The sequence below is a fragment of the Arvicola amphibius genome, chromosome 4 (assembly GCF_903992535.2).
Source record: "Arvicola amphibius chromosome 4, mArvAmp1.2, whole genome shotgun sequence".
NCBI classification, from domain to species: Eukaryota; Metazoa; Chordata; class Mammalia; order Rodentia; family Cricetidae; genus Arvicola; species Arvicola amphibius.
Window position 1 is genome coordinate 30,884,912 of NC_052050.1, and position 20,142 is coordinate 30,905,053.

General features: G+C 47.3%; 1 protein-coding gene across 2 annotated transcripts in view; it reads left to right on the plus strand.

Moving 5' to 3' along the window:
* Positions 1-926: 926 nt before the first annotated feature.
* Positions 927-20,142, plus strand: part of Hlf (HLF transcription factor, PAR bZIP family member) — a 55,783-nt gene continuing 36,567 nt past the window's right edge. For both annotated transcript variants that reach the window (XM_038325739.1, XM_038325740.1), the window contains exons 1-2: positions 927-1,551; positions 3,650-3,985. In XM_038325739.1, the coding sequence (XP_038181667.1) occupies positions 1,437-1,551; positions 3,650-3,985 (451 nt within the window). In that variant the 5' untranslated portion in view covers positions 927-1,436. The remainder of the gene's footprint in view (positions 1,552-3,649; positions 3,986-20,142) is intronic.

Genomic DNA, 20,142 nt, shown 5'->3' on the forward strand with positions numbered 1-20,142 from the left:
TCCAAAGACTGGCCACTCCACCAGCTTTCAGAAGGCCAGAGGGAAGTGCAGCAGCCACAGATGACAAGATCCCTTTTACCTTTCGGCAAATGTAAACTTATGTTAATTAGAATTCAGACCAATTACAGCTGTGCCCAGCTACAGCTGTGCCAGGTCTTGTATATATTGCTAAACGCTCATTCAGTGTGTGAGTCTCTCATGCCACCCTTCCTTTGCAAGCAAGCGTCTCTCTCCTTAACTCCCTCTGACAGTGTGGGAGACAGTTCACTTTAGCTCAGTCTGCAGTTTCCGGCGCCATTCTACGTTTGCACCTGTTTAGAATTCAGGAAAGTAGTTATTTTAGGTTGGCTATGGTGTGGGGCTAGAGAGAAGGCACTAAGCTCACCAGGGGCTTAAGAAATACTTAGAAGTCGTCTACTTTAACTCTATCCAAACAGTTTCCTAAGTTGGCTTCTAGTTGAAGCCACCCAGGGAACTTTAAAAACCAACGATTGCCAGGACATCACCCCAGGGGGTCTAATTTAAATCTGGGATGCCATTGGCCATCTTTTCTCTCTCTCTCTCTCTCTCTCTCTCTCTCTCTCTCTCTCTCTCTCTCTCTCTCTCTCTCTCTCTCTCTTCCTTAAAAATCACCAGTTTCCACGTTGAAAGCCACGGATGTGAATTCCTCATTGTTCTGCTCACTCTGGTAAACGAAAGACAAAGTGAGGGTGAGTGTCAAGGCAGTAAGTGAACCTCAAAATCTGGCACCTGCGCTTTTAACCGCCCACCGTCGCGGCAAGGTCCAGAAAATCAGAGCGTGCGGCGATGCTACACACGCAGCCCTGGCAGGGCGGGGATGGTGGGCGGGGACGATCGGTGCCCCGCCCCTGCACGCCTATCGGCGCGCGGTGCGGGCCCTGACGTCACTCTTGTCAGGGCAGCCGCACATGGACTGCCTGACGCGCTGAGCCCGGCGCTGCGGGGCCGCTGAGCGCGGGGAGCAGCGGCGGCGCCGGGGAGGGGGGTGGGGCGGGACGGCACCGCCTCGGGTGCTCGCGCCAGGGTCGGCGGCCCGCGCTTTGCCTTCTGCTCGTCAGCTACCATCTACCTAGTTTTTCTTTCTTTCTTTCTTTTCTTGCAGTTTTGAACATTTTGCAAGACTGAGTGTTTGGAGGCAGGTGAGAGCATCCTGCCTAGGGCCGGAGAGCCCGCAGCGCTGAGGGCGCTTTCCCGGGACTGTCAGCACTAAGAACCCGAAAGTTTTTTGGGTTTTTTTATTTTACTATTTGCATGCTGATATATTTACAAAGACAGAAGTAAATATTTTTTTCTTCCTTTCTGCAACTGTTTTGAAAGCGAGTACTTTTTGGTTGGCAAAGGACGGAGGAAAAAGCTCATCAACATTTTGGGGCGGCGATTGGCCTTCTTTTTAAAAGACAATTGAGTGCATCACGATGGAGAAAATGCCCCGACAGCTCCCCCTGAATCCCACCTTTATCCCGCCTCCCTACGGCGTGCTCAGGTCCCTGCTGGAGAACCCGCTGAAGCTCCCCCTTCATCCTGAAGACGGTGAGCGTTACCTCGGCCAGCAGGGCTCAGGGAAGGGACAAGACTCTCAGGGACCTCCTTCTCGGCCCGCCACCCTCATCTCTCTTCCCCTCGCCTGGCTTTAGTGAAATTGGGGACTAGCTCATCACTTTCTCCTCAATGCAAAGGGGATCCCTCCCGGGCAACATTTAAAATAGCGCTGGGGACCTTGCCTGAACTGTCTAGGTCTGTCCTCCCAGCGCAGGTGGCAGGTGAACTTGACAGGTCTGGATCCTTGCCTGGAATGTCAGGGCAGGAGCTTCTGCGGGAGAGCCTGGTCTCTGTAACTGAGGAGAAGAAATGGGAGGGGGGTGCTGGTTAGAGCCGGGGGTCCAAGTAAAGGGGAGGGGGGTGGTCTCACTCGGCAGCCTGGCTATTAGGATTGCTTTACTGTTTCCGTTACTGTTTTGTATTGGGAACTCACGCGGCTTGAGCGGAGAGGCTTTTTCTCCCGCAGCGGGGTAATTCACAAAGCGGGGTGGGGGTGGTGGGGGGAGTGGTCTGTCGGCGGGAAGCGGTGCACGCCTCCAGCGCTGACACTTTCCCGGTGCACTCTTCCCGGTGGGAGGGGAGAGCTGAGCAGGCTCACGTGTAACCGCGTGCAGGAGCCTCCTCTGGCTTGAGCCCTTTCTTGGTAAGTCTCAAACCTTCCCTCGGCAACCGTGACTGGAGCTGGGGAGACAGGGATAGGGTAGGGTGGGGTGGGAGGCATGCATGTGAGACCGGGCAGGGAAACCAGCTGATGCCCCACGGATTTGTGTTTGGTTTCGGGCGGATGCAGTTTCTTGCCTTTTGGTGGCATCGCAGTGGCAAAAGCAGATCATGCGGCTTCTGCATAAAGTCTTGAAAGATTATTTGGTTGCAAATAGCTTTGGGGTGTTTGCATCATTTTCTCTGGGAGAGAACGCCTGTTGCATTGCAAGAGTTATTCTTGCTTGATTGCGCGTACAGAGGACCCCCACCCCGCAACCCCGTACCCTCCCGCTCCTTAATGAGTAGCATTTGGGAGAAAGCGGATGCGGATGCGGTAGGCTTTTGCGGTGGGTTGTTTTAAGTCCAACTCTCTAATGAGACTGTGGAGGATTGATAGCTAGAAAGAGTGGCAGCGGGGCTGTAGATCTCTAAGGAATCAAAACTCAGAAGCAAATTCTGTAATCCTAGATGCCACCCACACCTGGATATTGGCAAAATGCAGAGAGCTTGGTAAAGACCAAATCCGGGGGAGCTGTAATTTCCAGGCAGGAAGTAGCTACATTCTTCCATCCTAGTGTCGAATACAGCACCTTTGCAATAGCACTGCTTCAGATGGAATGCATAAATGTACACTTTCTTTGTAAATTAGGTAATATTGAAATGTTTGGGGGAAAGAAAGATGAAACCACCGTTTAGGGTGCTTTACTCATTTTGTATGTGTCCCAGTGGCTTTTCAAGCAAATGGATGGATTTGAAAGTTCTTCCCCTCAACCACCGCCCCCATCTCTACCCACTGTACTACCCCTCCCCCACAGGCCCCTGGCTCCTTCTAAGACAGGATCCTCCTTATCTTCCTTGTAAATGGGGATGGCTGCAAGTTCACTGAGATAGTTTCTGGAAAGGGATGGTGTGAGAACTAGACACATAGTAATAAGGAAAGGGTGGGAGGGCTGCTTTACTAAGACTAAGCGTGAAAACCCTGGCTTCTAAATCTGTATGACCTCAGGCCCTGGCTGTAATCAATTTGGGAAAGACAAAAATCATACCAGATTGTTGGTGGCTTCCTTAAAGAGAAAATCACATCAGTTGTCTATAATCTTGGGTGTTATTTTCCCAGCGTAGATTTAGCCCTTCAAATAGCTCACCGGGGACTGCTCTCTTGTTTTTACTCCAAATCAGCGCGGTAGCCCCATCCTACAGACCAGGGCTTTCTTTCCAAAGTAAATAGGAAGATGTCGAAACTCTAGATTCAAAAAAGACAGCACCTAGAGGACCTCGGTGCCCCCGAGAAGTAGTTTTGTAACAGATGGCAGGAAAGCTGGTGAGAGAGTGACCCCCTTCTCTTTTCTGCTTTTCAAACAAAGCTCACCTTTCCCTTCTTCTTCAGCGTTTAGCAAAGATAAAGACAAAGGAAAGAAGCTGGACGATGAGAGCAACAGCCCGACGGTCCCCCAGTCGGCCTTCCTGGGACCCACCTTATGGGACAAAACCCTTCCCTACGACGGAGATACTTTCCAGTTGGAATACATGGACCTGGAGGAATTCCTGTCGGAAAATGGCATCCCCCCCAGCCCATCGCAACATGACCACAGCCCTCACCCTCCTGGGTTACAGCCGGCTTCCTCCACTGCTCCTTCCGTCATGGACCTCAGCAGCCGGGCTTCTGCACCCCTCCACCCTGGCATCCCATCTCCGAACTGTATGCAGAGTCCTATCAGACCAGGTAAATTCAGGAAAGTGCACCTTTTAGATGTGGGGGTCATCGGGGGGGGGGGGGGGGAGAAGTTAGCATGAGTAGGAGACCTGAACGCACTTACCTAGAGAGGAGCCCTCGCCTTCTGAATAGCCTTCCTCCTTCAGTGAGCATGCGCAGGTCTCACCTGCAGAGTCGGTTAAATTCGGACTCTGTGGACCTCCCCTTCGAAAGCTGGTGTTTTCAGGTCTGGGGTGCTAAGCCAGAGTGTTCATTTTAACTAACTCCCAGGGGAATTCTGAGTCTTTGGTTCAAAGGCTACAGTTTAAGATACCCCAGCCTGGAGTAAATGACTGAGCTAACGGGTCCATGTAAACATTCATCCTATCTCCTGCCCCCTTCTCCTGGTCCCCAAACACAAAGATAATAGAATCTTCCTGGATAATTTGGGTAGACCCCCCAGAAAGCTGGGTACACCCATATCCCTTCTTCTCTGGCTTAAAGGGGTCAATGCCAGTAGAGGTGAGGGACAGTTTTGGTTTTTGTGTTTTTCAACCATCTCCTCTTGTCGCTGACCAAGAAAGATCTAGAAGAAAACAGGCTCTCCTATGAAGTGAGGCTAAGCCTCTTTCTTTTTAGCATTCTGTGTTCCCATGAGCCAATCTGCCTTTATATTGTTCCCACTATCATCTTCTCTTCACGTTTATTCCACCTTTCTCAAGGCTGTGGCCGGGCTGGGGAGACAAGCTTCAGTCAGTATATGCTTGGGTGAGGACCAGAACTCGAGCCCTGTGCCCATGTAAGAAGCCAGGCATGGTGGTACACTTATAATCCTAGTACTGGGGAGGCAGGTACGAGAGGATCACTGAGGTTAGTGGGCAGCCAGCCAAATCAAATCAAACACACATGCACCCACATGTATTCCCCTCCCCCCCCATTTAAATGGGCTCACACAATACACAGATGAATAATAAAAGGTATTTTAAAAAGAAACAAAAGCATCACCTGGAAAGAACCAGGCTTTAAAGCCCATTGCCAGATGGGCAGGGGTAAGCACGGAATGAGGCAGCCATACCTTTAACAACTCACCACAGCATCAACCAAGAAGGAAGAAAGATCATTTTATGCACGGGTACCAGGAACAAAGATTCAGACTGATAAATTGACAGGAAGGTCACTGAACGGAAGGCCTTAGCTGCAGGGAAAGACAGAAAACAGGACAATGAGAGACTTGTGTTAGCATTTGCTGTTGAACTCTGTGTCCTCTGCTCAGGCAGAAATTTCTGCCACACACGGATGGAAGGGAAGGAGGGGAAGTAGGGGAAGGAGGAGAGAGCACACCTCCCTTTACAGATTAGTCCTAGAGTTCAAGTTCACCCTTTCATAAATCTCTGGGCTTTCAGATCTATTTCGCCTCATCTCCCATATCCACTTTGCTTGATAACTCTAGGCCACGGGTTCTGTTGGAATGAAGTCTTAACCAGGAGCTACTTCCAAAGGCTGCATCACCCTCTTGGTGTGATTAAGACGACTTCCTATGAAGAATGCATAGGGCCACTGTCTTCAGTCTCTTCACTGGGAGAGGCAGCTAGCCCCTCCATTCCGGATATAGTGATGTGTCACAGGGAGAGAGCAGAGTCCCAGAGAGTGGACCCTGGCACTTCCCACATTCTTCTTTATGTCCGAGTGACCCTTAGCCATTGCATAACCTCTTGGAGCCTCAGTTTCCCCTTTGATAGAAGGGTGTAATTTTGATTTGATGGGGTTGTTTTGGAAGTTATAGACAATGCACCAAGATCAGATGGCTAGCTCCAGGTGTGTTGTTAGTTCAAGTGGTCGTGGTCGTTGCTACCTTTTACTGTTATGACAATGTCACCTGAAATACCTTCTTAAAGTCACTAGATACAGTAAGCCGCCTCCCTCTGGAGGGAAATAGCAGGAGATTTTACCCAGTGAGTATTGTCTAGGGTGCTCCTGCTGGGAGTGAGAAACTGGGATCTTAGAATTTGAGACTCAAGTCATTTCTCAGAGCTCCTTAGAGACCACATCGTCCATGACTCAGGTGATGGGGATTCCCCCGCCAGAGTTCCTGCCATAGCAAGGAACTCCCAAGTGTCTGTGGGTATCACTTTATCCAGTGACAGAAGAAACATGCCAAGTGGTCTGTAAATAACCCCTCCACTTAAATATCCTTTAAAAACTAGTAGACTTGCATTTCAAAATGATTTTATTCTTTGAATTGAAAACCCAGTGATAGTTGTAACAAGAAAAAAATCAAAACTCTTTTTCAATTGATAATAGATAAAAAAATCACATTCTGCCATTCTTACAATGTTGTTCATGATACAGATTATACTGAGAAATGCAATTCTAAGGTTCACAGGCTTGATGGATGTGTTATGTCAAGCCAACCAGAAAAAAAAGACAAAGTTCTTGACTGTTCTGCATAGCTCATAGGAGTGACCAGAATAGAAGTACCAAGTAAATCTTGAGGAAAATAAGTCCTCAGAGTGGAAGAGCGCAGATGCAGCCATGAGCATTCTGGGAACTGTGAGATTTCAGACTCCACTGAAAGTTCTCAACCTTGGCACTCTTCCTTTGAGGCCTAAGTCTTGTGGTACAACAACCTTGTAGATTACAGGATGTTAAGGGATGTCCCTACTCTCTCCTTTAGCTGTTAGTGGCACCCATGCTCCAGTTGTGCAAGGAAAAATGCCACCTCCAAAAGTGCCCTGGATGAAATCTCTCCTAGCTGAGAATTTATGACCTGGACTTTCAACTTGGGCAGCAAAATGTAGACTTAATTTAAGCTGCTATTGTATAAATGAGTCCTCTTTATCCCCTATAATACTCTATGGCAAGACTTTTGGGAAGATTAAGAGACAATGGGTTGCCAAGAAGAAAAAAAAATATGTATACTAATAAGAGTGCTTGGCACTTTGGAGGGATAGAATGAAGTCATCAGGGTAGCCAGGAGATAGTGCAACAGAGTTCAAACAAACATTTGCCTTCAACTGCTTGCTCAGTGTGCAACTTTTGAGTAGTGCCTAGTGGCACTGTGTCAATAGTGCTGCCTGTCTGGGTGAAAGGTGGTGAAGCCAGACCAACAAGTCATGGAGGATGAGGTCTAGCTCGAGAGCGCCTTGGAAACAAGGAGCCGAGCACAGTTGAAATCTTTTCATCATGACGGCTCCCTAGACCCTTCCCCTATGTTAAGCATCCTGATCCAGTTCCTCCACATAGGTAGGTGTCTGATCAAAGGATAGCTGAATAGCTGGAGAGATAAAATTCTTACTGAAGACCTGTTCCAGAGACACGCTGAAAGATGTGGTGGTAGTGATGATGATGATGATGATGCCATGGGTTGTCTTGTCCACGAAGGGGAGAGTGGTGGGTTTTGGATGTGGGGGCTTCAGAGGGTCTGAATGCAGCATCCTGGCTGTTGTCAGCCCAGCAGGATGGCAGAAGTCATTCTTTAGGCTTTGCCATTTGCACATCAGATCGCATCAGAGCTAGTGGGGGGCCAGGGGGAGCGTGCTCCTGGATGGACATCATGTGCTGGATACTTGGAAAAACAAGTATCTGTTTGCCCTGAGATTTGAGTGACTTCTTTAAGGACAGCTGTCCCTTTAGGGACAGTCATCTATAACAGACAAAGGCAGAGTTATTTTTAAACCCTGTGCTTGTAAAGATGGATTTGAAACCATTTCTTCTTTTTTTTTTTTTAATATAGCTTTGGGGTGTCCTGCCACTTTAAGTCCCAGATTCAGTTGAGAATTAAGAAGGTTTTCTTTTCAGTTCTGAGCCCAGGGACTGAGCTATGATGAAAGCTGGGTACACACAAAAGTGAAAATCCTTCTGCGTGGTCACGTGAGGAAAGAGGAGGACTTTGAGTGAATGGCACCGGGAGAAGGGGATAGGGACATTTGTTCTAGCTTCGCAGTCTGCAGTTTGTGCCCTCTTTCTTCTTGTTGTCCTTGGTGGTCGGACTTTGGAGCCAGGAGGGAAATTCCAGCTATGGAATTTGTGTAATTATGTGGGGAGTTCTGGGCAGGTGGTTTCAGGATTATGGGAAGTCCCACAGAGGAAAATGAATAGAGCTTATGTTGAAGGACCTACAGATCATGTATTTTCCTACCCTGTGTATGTCCCTCTGCTAGCTGGGAACCCTGTGAGTGATGGTGTCGTGTCTACCACCTTAAGAATGTACATCACCTTAAGAATCTTGGTGCTTTCTACTTCCTTTGGATCAAGAGAATTCTGAAAGGTAGACACGAAGTCCAGTGGATCCTGAATGTAGTCTCTTAGGATTGCTTGTCTTGTCCACCATGCCCCAGAAGGGGACAGACTTATCCTGTTCTCACGTCCATGTGACTGATACATACAGAATAGCAATCCCTCGCCTGGAGCCAGAGATACTTGGACCAGGAAATGGGAAGCAAGAAAGCATGGTGGTAGGAACGTAGGCTTTGGTACTGGACGCTGAGGTTTTCATCCTAGACTCACCCCTGGCTTACCAGGTCATTTTGTTTCTGCTTCTTAACCTCTCTAAGCCCCAGTTTACGTAGAAATAGAATGGAGGCTAAAAATAATCTTTTCCCTCTGGAGTTTTATCAGGCTTAAAACAAGATAGAGCACGACAAAACGCAGCAGAGCGCCCGGCACAGGAAAGGGTCCTTAGGAGAGCAGTAGCAGGGTAAAGGAATGGCTGGGTTCCCTGTCCCCATTCTCCATTATAGGGATTTGTTCATCTAGTCCTCTTCCCTCTGCAAAAATAGGACATGCCTCTCCCCCCACCCTTCTCCCTCTCCTTCCGCATGCCCAACAATCATTCTTGCAGCTGGTGTGACCTTTCTCTCTCCCCTGGCTTAGAACGAATTACTTCCCTGATGTTAACCTAGCATTATCCTCTCTAGGTTAGGGACTCCTATTCTGCCTGTGGGAAACAACCCAGCATCCATCCCCCACCCCTAGGTCTCATGGGAGCCCTGGACACCCTGGCTGTCTGCCTGCAGGACTGTGTGCTCCAGGCACGTGGCCATGCCCTGTGGAGCTTGCCCAACTCCGGGTGGTGTACTGGCTTGTCTTCTTTCTTTTTCCCTCCTCCCTCTTGCTTCTCTTCCCAGGAGAACTATAGTGAGTGCCAGTGAGCAATTGTAATCCTGACCCTAGCATGAGAAAGTTGAGCTCCAAAGGGAGGGCCATTGATAGGCCAGGGGAACCTGTTCTGTCTAACATCCAAGCCAGGCCCTAAGCCTGGCCCTCTGGTCTGCCTCTCAGAGGCCCTGTCTCCTCTGTCTTTCCTGCGCCGTGGCTGTGGGCAGGATTCCTGGAGGCCGGCTGCTGCCAAGGGTCTTGGCAGAGCGTCTTCAGTTCAGCGCCGTGCCTACCAGACTAGAAAAATAGCGCAAGAAAGACAGAATTAGGCGGAGAAAAGGGAGCGATGGTGGGGGAGTTGGGAGAAAGCCTTGATGACATCCTAATGCAGAGCGCCAGAGGGTAAGGAGACAGCAGTGATTTATTATGTGACTCCGACACCTCTCTTCCAACTAGCACTAACCACTTTTACCCAGGAATCATTTTTTATGTCTTAGCAGTGAAAATGAAGGGGAGAGGGGGGAGAGAGGAAGTAATAAGATGGAAAAGCGCATTAAGAGCAAGCAAAAGGCGGCGAGGAACAGGTGACACAGCATGCAGTTCTGTGATGTCGGGAACATTCATATTCAACCTTCTCATTCCTTGTGTTTGATACACACACATCCCTGCAGACATCACCACTATTTTGCCCTAAACCTAAATTTCTCAAGACCTAATGGCCTGGTGGCTCACCACCTATCATGTGTCTCAGAATGTTCTGGGTCAGAGACATGGATACCCACATATAAAGTAGCGATGGCTTCTCGAGCATGGGCTCCAATAAACAGAGCCAAGTGTGAATCTGGACACAGCCACTTCCAGGCTCCCAGTTGATGTCAAGTAAGTCACTTACGTGATGTGAGCTTCTGCATTCCCATCTGGAATTCTGGAATAGTCATGGGATCTCTTTCATAGGGGTGTGAAGGTCATATGAGCAGGGCATGGAAGGGCAGATGCACAGAGCCTGGTACACAGCCACTGTGGGCAGTACCCCCAATGTCCAATGAGTGTCATTCTCTTAGAGGACATAGTCTGAGACTCAGAGAGTCTTGATACTGCCCCCTCGACCAGAGTTCAAACAGGTCAAGGACCCTGGATTTCTCTGCCTCTTCTCCAGTGTGCCTTGCCTGGCCCTCACCTAACCTCTAGGTTTTATTCAGGTGCTCGGCTGTGGCTAATTGTGACTTTACTCAGTTCTCCTCGCTTACAGGATCGAAAACCAGAAGCGAACAAACAAAGCGCACCTTGAAGAAGTCCTTGCTTAGATTTGCTAGTAAATTTGCTAGTTATTGTGAGTTCTTCGCTAGTAAATCTTCCAATGCCACAACCTAATTTTTTTAATGGTAAGTTTTAATAACTGCACGTGACCCCAGGAGAAAGGAGAGCAAGGCCTCTTAAGATGCTGAAAAAGGACGGTTTAGTTGATACTCCTGGCGTCCAGCAAAACTCTTTATTAACATTTTAGAAGGTAATCCCACCTCCATGTCTTCCTTTATTGTACATCCTCAGATTCCCTGAACTTCCCTTCTGCAAGAAGGGCCCGGCAGACACTAAGTTTCCCCACAGGTCAACGCCACTGTCGTTCTCTAGAGATACAGGGATTAGACTGGGACAGGGAAGGTTGGAAGATGCCAGGGGCAGGATGGACAGCCCCAAATATAGCGTCCAGTTTTGCTTGGTTTCCGCTGTGCTCCTCGGGGAAGACAGATGAGGCAGGATCCTGTTGCTTGTCTCCAGCAGACGGTCGTCTCAGAGAGCAGTTCAAACTCCCAGCACATAGCTAAGTGCCAGGACAAACCTTGCTCTTGGGGCCAAGTGGTGAGTTTATGGAGGCCTCACGTGTCCATTGAGAAGGATAGGGTGACTTGGGAATGAAGAAGACACACATAACATTTGAAATGATGGAAGAGACCAGTGCCAGCCCTTGCTGATACACCCTACAGGAAGTGCCCCCAGGACTGACTTCCTGGAAGAGCTGGACTCAGTGCTAGGACCACAGAGGAAGTAGGAGAGCTCGGTTGGAGAGTGGGAAGTGGAGGAACAGAGCTGCAGAGGAATGAAGTCCACAGTGTGCTTGAGCAGCAAGGACCCGAATAAGGGGGGGGCGGGGGGCTGGTGCAGAATGTCCGTCTGCAGGAGGCTGTGGAGAGTGTCAGAGAGCTCTGGTGGCGGGTCACCTAGGCGGCTTCGTGCCTAGCAGGCTACAGAGCCCCAAATGTGTCCCCGAGGCAGTGGCGAGCCGTTGAGGTTTATGAACAGGGAAACAGCGTGTGAACATTTCTATTTGGGTTCAAGGTTAGATTTGGAACATTTTTAGAAACTTGACAATAGTTTCCTCTGGCAAACTAGGATTTCCTTATTTTTTATTATTTTGAAAATAAACAGTCTCCCTCCAACATCAAACAGCTTTTTTTAAAAAACACAATGTTCTAATTGATCTAGATGAAGTAATTTCAAAACACAGGGTTTAAGTTTCATTTGTGAAACCCATAATTTTGGTGATTGGGGGAAGCACTATCTGGCAAGAAAGTAGTTGGAGGGATTTGAATGGTTTAGAATTTAAATGTCCAAAAACAGAGCTGGCCTCAAAGGAGTAAAAAATAGATTTTAATAAACTCAGCCCATTAGTGTTCATTGCTCTTAAATGCCTCTATTTTATACAGCTTACTAGGTTTGCAAACAAGTATATTGAACCAGTTTTTATGAGCGCATTTGTGTGTGTGCGTTTGTGTGTATGTGTGCTTGTGTGTGTATGTGTGTGTGTGTGTATGTGTGCTTGTGTGAGTGTAGCAGTGTATGCATGTACATGCAAGTGTGAGAGGCATAAATGCCTCGGTGGTACAAGCAGTCCTTGATCATAGTAAGGATTAACTGTAACAGGAATAGCAAGCTAAAAAATACTTACCCAAGTTTATCACCAGGTTATTAATTTTCCTCAAGAAACAAAGGACTCATCCTTGCACTCACAGCTGCAGGGTTGCAATCTGACCTTGTTTTTGTGGCTTCTGTCTTCCCTGAAGTCAGATTGAACTGTACCTCATACTTACAGTATTCATATGTATCAAGGTGGGGGGGGGGGAGGTTATTGCTAAAGAAGACTTGGTGGGGGGCGATGGGATGGGGGATAACTGCTGAATGATACAACCACAAAATGAGCTCTCTGGGTCCCCCTAGAGTGTGTATGTATCAAGCTAGCATTGCAGGAGACTGGGCGATGTAGGAGAACCCAAACCAGTTCCCTTGAGTAAAAATAAATAAATAACAGACTGCTGTTCAGTTTCACATCTCGCTGCATACAGCAGACAGTCCCCGGGATAAGTCTGCTAGAGAAGAAATTATATAGGATTTGCTTCTGTTTCTCTGTGACTGTTTATATGAAATCTTCTAAAATGTTTATGTTCCTTCTTTTCTGACTCATGACCTTCTGAAATCACCACCTACCCAGTCTCTTGTTCTCTCCTGAAGAAAAATCACTGGTCCCACCAAGTTTCTAAATGTTTTATTCTTAAAAGTTTAGTCTTGCATGTTTATTATTGTTATGATTGCTGTAAGAATGCTTTGGAATCTGCAGGTCTTATAATGAGGTATGGCTGGTGGCTAATGGGAACCCCTTGGCACTCCAGTCTTTCCCCATAGACCCTGGATTCCTAAAAGACAATGAGTGCATGCTACAGAAAGATGCTCGTGGGACCCATAACTCTAAATCATCTGTGACAGAATGTTCTTGCAAAGAGTGGAACTGCATAAATGGATCGGCAGAAATAAGTGCTTTGGCAGAACTCTTTGAGTGGGGAAAAGCGCTGTTTGCTCTTCTAATTAGCTCTGGGTAGCAGTCTTCCCTGATGTCTTCGCTGAGAGACCCAGGCTAAGGTCTCCTTAGTGGTCTGTTGAGCACTGCCATATTTTTTTTTAAAAAAAATTGTGTGTGTGTGTGTGTGTATACGTGTGTGTGCGCGCGCCCGTGCATGTGTACATGAGTGCATGCATATGTGCACGTGGGAGTCAGAAGACAACCTCATGAATACAGTCTACTTACTTTGAGACATGGCCCCTTGCTGGCCTGAACCCACTGATTATGCAAGACTGGCTGGCCAGTGATCCCCAGGGATCCCCCCACCCTGTCTGTTCCCCCAGTGCTGTGATTACAAACCACACACCACTGGCTTTTTATGTGAATTTTGGGGATCAAACCCAGATCCTCATACCTGTAAGATAAGCTTTTTACAGCTGAGCTAGCTCCTCAGCCCAAGGGCTGCTCCTCTCATTGGAGAGGGTTGAGCCTGCTGTCCACCCTAGCACAGGGAATGCCTCTTGAGTTGAACTGAGCAAGCATGGAAGAGGAAAATTTGCCAAGGATGCCACAGGGCCCTGACCAATGGGGATCAGTGCTGGAAACCAGATGAGCAAGATCACCCAGATACACACAGTCAGCTTACCCAGGACAGAGAGTGTCAGACTCCTTGGTATTATAGAAGCTCTGTTAAGGATGTGGGCAAAGAAATCCCCATGACTGACACAGAAGATTTGATTCATCTTATTCGTTATGGTAAGGGCTTAAAAATGCACCTTGTATTTTGCTTGAGAGAACTGTGAAACAAAGGAATAAGTGCTCTCTAATTCAATCGTGGTAGTGCTGATTTACTTTCATTGTATTTTTTAAAATTTATTTAATTTAGTGTGTGTGTGTGTGTGTGTGTACGCGCACACACACACATGCACACACACTTATGCGAGTACTTACTGTGTGCCACATTTCATACGTAGAGGTCAGAGGTCAGCTTTCACGAATTGCTTCTTTCCTTTTACCATGTATGCCCTGAGATTAAACGCATGTTGTCAGATTTAGCAAGTGCCTTTGCCCAATGAGCTGTCCGCTGCCCTAGTATTGCTTTTAAAATTTTCCAAAAGCCCTGGAAAGATCTGGGGGCAGGGGTGGTAGAAAAGAAAGAAAGAGGAGAATGTGGAGAGAGAAACAAAGTCTGGGTGGGCTTTCTGAGGATGACAGTGCTGACTTTATAACACCCGTGTAGGTTTTGTTTCATACAGTTCTTTGTATTGACCTCCATTTTCAGGGAAGTGTACGGTTACATTTCTTCATAGAACCCATAGTAGGTTTAAATAGCCAGCAATGTGCATGGACATGAACAACTTCTTTTAAAGTTTTGATCCATATAAAAATATACTTCATTTTTAGCTTATGAGTGAAACCCACCCAAATAGAGAAGGCCAGCGGATAGTATCCGGTTACTAGATTCCTTAGACATTTGAAGGTGTACTGTAGCTAGGGTGGGTATTTTATCAGTTGGGCATAGAGTAACGTTTGAGCCTGCTTGTGTCTGCTTCTTCTTTTTGTTTTGACTGTCAGCTTGTCTGGTGGTAGCCTTGCATTGACTTAGATTTCATGATCGTTTGATCTTGAATCAATGATACTGAAGTTTGCGTAATTTGGTTTCGTGTATGTAGTATGTGCATGCGCCCATGTTTGTGTATGCGCACGTGTGTATGCAGAGGCCAGAGATTACTATCAGGTGTCTTCCTCTATGGCTCTCCCTCTTATTTTTTTTGAGACAGCCTCTCTCACTGAATGTGGAGCTCACTGATCCTGCCAGAGTAGCTGGCCACTGAGTCCCAGGGTCTTCCTGCCTCTACCCTGTCAGTGATAGAATCAGGCATGTCCATTACCCTACCTGGCTTTTTATGTGGGTCCTGGGATTACAAACTCGGGCACTTACACTTGCATACATTTTACCCACTGAGACATCTCCTTTGTCTCTTTATAAAGAAAGGTATTCTGAAAACATAATTTGGGAAGCATGTTTGATTTACCTGAGTAGGGAATAGTTATGAAGGACTTTAGCCATGAGCATCTGTATGATCTTCTTAACTACAAGTATGTATTAGTGAAGCCAAAGAACCTTGGACATAAAGATGTTTCTGTGATCACATCTGTGTCCCCTTCACATTGTCGCCGTTTATCTCCAGATGCCCCCTGCAGTGCCATTGAATATAAAAGCGTTTCTTACTTCTATTCTAGAATTCCATATGAGTACATAAAACCCAAGTAGCTTTTTTTTCTATTGATTTGTCATCAGAGAAGATGTCATAGACAATTCCCAAAGATAATGTTTTTTTAATATATATAAATTTTGCTAATGAAAACTCATCTGTCAGAGCCACTTCTCAGTCATCCCCTTTTTTATTGAGAAGTGATTCTTCCTAAGCTTCCTCCCTTGGCTTCCGTCTTGACTTTACTGCTTACCAGCAGCATACAGGCACTGCCTTTATTTCCTGCATTGTATGGCATGGAAATTGCTGCTTCTAGGACTCCTGCAGGAGCCAGTGAGACAGCACATAGGCAGCCATGTCAGTGGGTTTCCAAAGCTAGCATCCCCAAAGGACCATGCTCCCCTTCATTGGAATCTTCTCAGAACTATTTGGGAAGCACCATGTGAGACTCAATGTGTCTAGGAAAGCTCACACAAGGGAAATGTCGCCCTTTTCTTGACATAGAATGGAAACATAAAGGGATTGCTAAAAAACAATTATTAAGAAAAGTGATTAACCTGATATGTCTTTGCTTTTATACCACGTTAGAGGTGTGAGGGTTTTTTTTTTTAAACGTATTTATTGGCACCCTGTCATGTGCTGCATGCCCATGTGACCAAGGTATGGTAAAACTAATGGAGGTACAGCAACCCAAAGTGGTTACATAGTACTCCAGCATCAAAGCTAACATGACGCTCCCCCCTCTCAAGAAGGATGTTTCATCCCAGCTAAAGTGTCCCCGTCATATCTTCTCATCCTCTCAAGTACCTCTGGACTCTCTGTTTATAAAAGATTAGCTATAATCCTCCTAAATTTAAACTAGCAAACTGCAACAGGGAATCATTGCCTCATGCATAAGAGCTTTTTTCCTTTGTGTGTGTGTGTGTGTGTGTGTACAGATGCATGAGGAGACCAGAGGTTGACCAAGGTATCTTTCCCAAACACTCTTCACCTTATCCCCTGAGATGTGGTCTCCCCTGGACACAGAGCTTCCCAGTTTGGTTAGGTTAGGTAGGCAGCTTGCCCAGTGGGTCCCATCTCTGCCTCCGAAGCTTGAACTCATGTTCTAATGCTCGAAGAGTAAGTGCCTTACCTACCAACCTATGTCCCTCTGTAGCTCCCATGAAATGGGTGAGCCGGGGGACATTAAGGATTTCATGTAAGAGGGGTAGAGAATTTCCTCAGACTAAGCATGATACTGTTTCTTGGAATTCAGTCTCTTCCTGGGAGGCTTGAATGTTGGAAATGCTTCGCCAAAATACATTTCCTTTTGTTCTCCGTCAGCCCTTCCATCTTGACTACAGGCAGGTTAAAAATAAGGTGGGCATATCTTCGTGACCAGAAACCATGGCGATCAGCATGAAATCATGTTCAAAGCAGAAATAACATGCTTTGATAAAGCTCTGCAGAGAGACATAGTCCTGAGAGTATCCACACACATGTATGGACCCTTGTGTCCCCAAATTAGATTGGATTTGAAATCACAGCTCTTACAGGAAGCCATGAAATGTTGAACCAACTGTGAGCTCTGCTCCTCTCATCTAGAAATGGTGGCCTGTTTCACACGGTCACCATGAGGGTTGAGTTACATTAAACATGATATCCGTGAAACAACCTGGGGCTGGGCCTCCTTAGGAGCTGTGACTGTCATTTTAATTCAGAGTCACATTCTGTTGTTTAAAAGAAACTTTATAAACCGCATTTGCAGTTCCTAGCTTTGGCGTATCAGTTTCAGGTTGCTAGACTGAGCCATCACAAGTTCCCCGATTTTCGCTTGGGCACGTGAAGAGATCTTACAGGTAGTTCTTCTGTGTGACTAGTTACAAGAATAGTCTTATGCTAGCCTCCTCTCCGGGTCTTCCTTCTTTGTCTATAAAATGGAAACAGTGCTTGTCTTCTCTGTGTCCCAGATGTAAGACAGCCAGTTAGAAAGTGGACCAAACAAAACTCAGTGCTAAGCTCAAGTTGGGTTGGCTTTATTCCTTTCCACTGGGTTTGAAATGGCAAAAAGGGGGAAACGTAGCAAAACCACTTCAAAGGTAGCATAGCCTTGAGGAACAAAAACTCAGAGTCAGCCAATCTAGACTTGGCAGCCACTTTGGCAGGATGACAGTGTGTGTTTCTGGACAGGTGACCGCTGCTCTCGAGACCCTAGTGTTCTTGTCTGTGAAATGCAGGTGATGGTTTTAGCTTTGTGCTTCTGTGTGCTAAGATGCCTCTGAAAGATAACACTAATAGTTATATTTGGGGGGTCATCCCCCCCCAAAAGTAAACAAACTTTTTTTTAAAGCCTCTTAGAGTCATGGTGCCAATGGAAATGGATCGAGAACCTGACAGCCTGGCATTGTAAGAGTCGATGGTGTTTAAAACTGAAGCGTAAATGCCAGGCATTGACACCGTTTGAGGTGGGAAAACAAAGTGGATTTCAAACAACCTTGATTCTAGATGAAAACCACTGGTTTCTTAAACATTCCAGAGCTACTCTGAACCTCAGTTATCTGTCTAGAATCGTTGCTCCAAGGGTTAGCTACATCAGCAGACAACATACAAAGCAGAGGGGGAGGGGGAACACCCCCCCCCCCCAAGGTCCTCAGCTACTTCTTTTGATGGCAGTTTTTCCATCTGGACTTTGCTGCTTTAGTGTATGTGGATGCAGGTTTCTAGGACTGTTCGTGGTGGTAAGTTTCATCTCACAGCCTGGAATGTCATCTTGAAAGGTTCTGAGGCCCCGCCTGGATCAGTGGAAAGAAAGGGTTCTGTAATTAATTAGCAATGTCTGCCATGCTTAGGTGCAGCAGTACTGGTGCCAGATATTCGCTGTAGCCCAGAGCAGGTTGGGAAGCTCCTTCAGGACGTGTCCCCTCCACTGGGCAGCAGATCAAGGACTTGGGCCAGTGTTGTTTCCGGTGTCCTGGAAAAAAAAAATATGTTTTTCCAAGCCTCTGGCAGGTTCTGTTTTAGTCTCTAGGGGAGGCTCACTCTAGTTAAGCGAGCAGAGAGGATGGAAGAGAGGAAGTCTGTTGATTCGACTCCACAGTCACAAGACAGGAGCTGCAAGGTCAAGAAAGTTGGAAACTTGACCATGTAATTGCATGGAAACTCCAGTGAAGACCAGGCGAGATGCCCCTGGCCCAGCCAAGTCAACCACAGACCACAGGCCTTGCCTGCCTCTGGCCAGAAGGTCATGGTTACAGATTCCCTGGACACTAAGCCCTTGATAGGCAAGTAGTCATACACTCCATACCTAGTGGCCTGGAGAACATGCCAGTCTATTTAAAATTGAGGGTGTCTCTCAGTTATCCCCGGCGATGGGGCAGAGCATCTAAGGTCTGTTTCTCCCCAGCTTTGGGATGTGATTTATACTCTTATGCTGTTGATCTGCTTTCCCGGGTGATGTTTGAGCAGTTCAGATTTTTTTTTTCTTCAAGAACAGTGGAGGGGGTGAGGAGTGCTTTTTCCAGCTCTCAAAGTGTTTCTCGTAGCCAGCCAAATGTCTCCGAGCCTCCTCACTTTAAGCCCATGAATGATACCATTGGAATCCTTACACCTACCTTGTGTGGCACTCTTACGATGTGATCCTTGGGATCCCCAGAGCTGTGCGATAAGGGGCGGGGGCGGGTTCAGCAGTGTGTTGGGCGATGTTGGGGAAAAGGGCCGAAGAAGGCTAAACATTGTGAAGACTCCACTGAAAACCTCACAGAGTGGAGAGTGAGTGGCGCCGACTTCCTTGGTTCCTGCTGCTTCCTGTTGTTTCCCCGGTGACTGCACTTGATCTCTGCATACAATTAACTTTCAATTATCCTGAGCCCGATTAGTCAGTTTGCAGATTAACTAAGGTGAAGGCTCGCCTGGGTCTGCCAGGTGCTCTTCAACTGCCTTGCTCTTGCTGATTAATTAGTTAGTTGGTTATGGCTGATTGCCCGCTCTAGGATTCCGAAGCCCTGGGTTACTTACAGTGGGGGTGTGGACTGGGAGGGGTAAAGGGGTGGGGAGTGGCCAAGGGGCAGCTTTGTCCAGGACCTTTGACTCTCTTCCATCAGAGGTTTTCACTAGTCGTTGTTCTGAACCTCTGGGGCTCTGCTCTTGTACCCTCACCTTACCTTTTGTTTCAACCAACATACTTTCCAAATCGGGGAATTTGTGAGCGCTGTGAATTTAAAAGTCATTGTGATTGGAAATCTAATAGGTTGAAAGGAGGCCCAGTATACAGCTATGGGGTTGCCACTGCTTCCTCCTCAGTTCGTGAACCTCCTCTCTCCACACATGTAACCCCAGAACACTAGGCATTCACTCCCATCCGAGGTCTGTGAAAGTTGAGGCCACAGTGACAGTGGGGGCAGGTGCTGCAGGCTCCTCAAGATCCTGGTCTACCAAGGTGATTGTTGGGGATGCTTGTGATTGGATATCGTCATCCTAGTTCACAGAAAGCTGACCACCCTGGCCTGAGTCCCTGTGGGATGAGAGAGCAGACATGGGTATGCTACCCATACCTTGCACAAGGTCAGAATAAACCCTGCAACCTGGAGTCAAGCTCGTGCCGCATCTTGGCTTGGGTAACAGATACCTTGAGTCTTAGGTATATTCCAAACCTTGAGAAGGTGTCCACTAAGGACTTAGGTCTGTGGATCATGATGAAAGAGGGGACAAGTACACATCCCATTTGATGAGGTTCCGTGGGTTGCTCTTACTGCTTAAGCAGCGCTCGCTCACGGGAGCACCTGACATGTCTTCCTCTCTGGCTTCTCATTTTACATTTCCCCAGCCCTGTGTGCCATGGGTTCAGCATCCGTCGCCTCTCTCTAGCCAGGCCCATGGGTTTCTTTGGTCCTTCATGTTTTCCCAGGGCTGTCGGTGTGTATGTACAGTCTAGAGATCACATTTTATTAACACAAAGACATCTGCTTGGGCTGCCTGGTTTTGCAGTCACGTGGAGAGAAATGTGTTTCTTTGGTCCGCCAGCCTGCAGCTCTCTGTGCAAAATACAGCAGAGAGCTGGGCACTGGGCC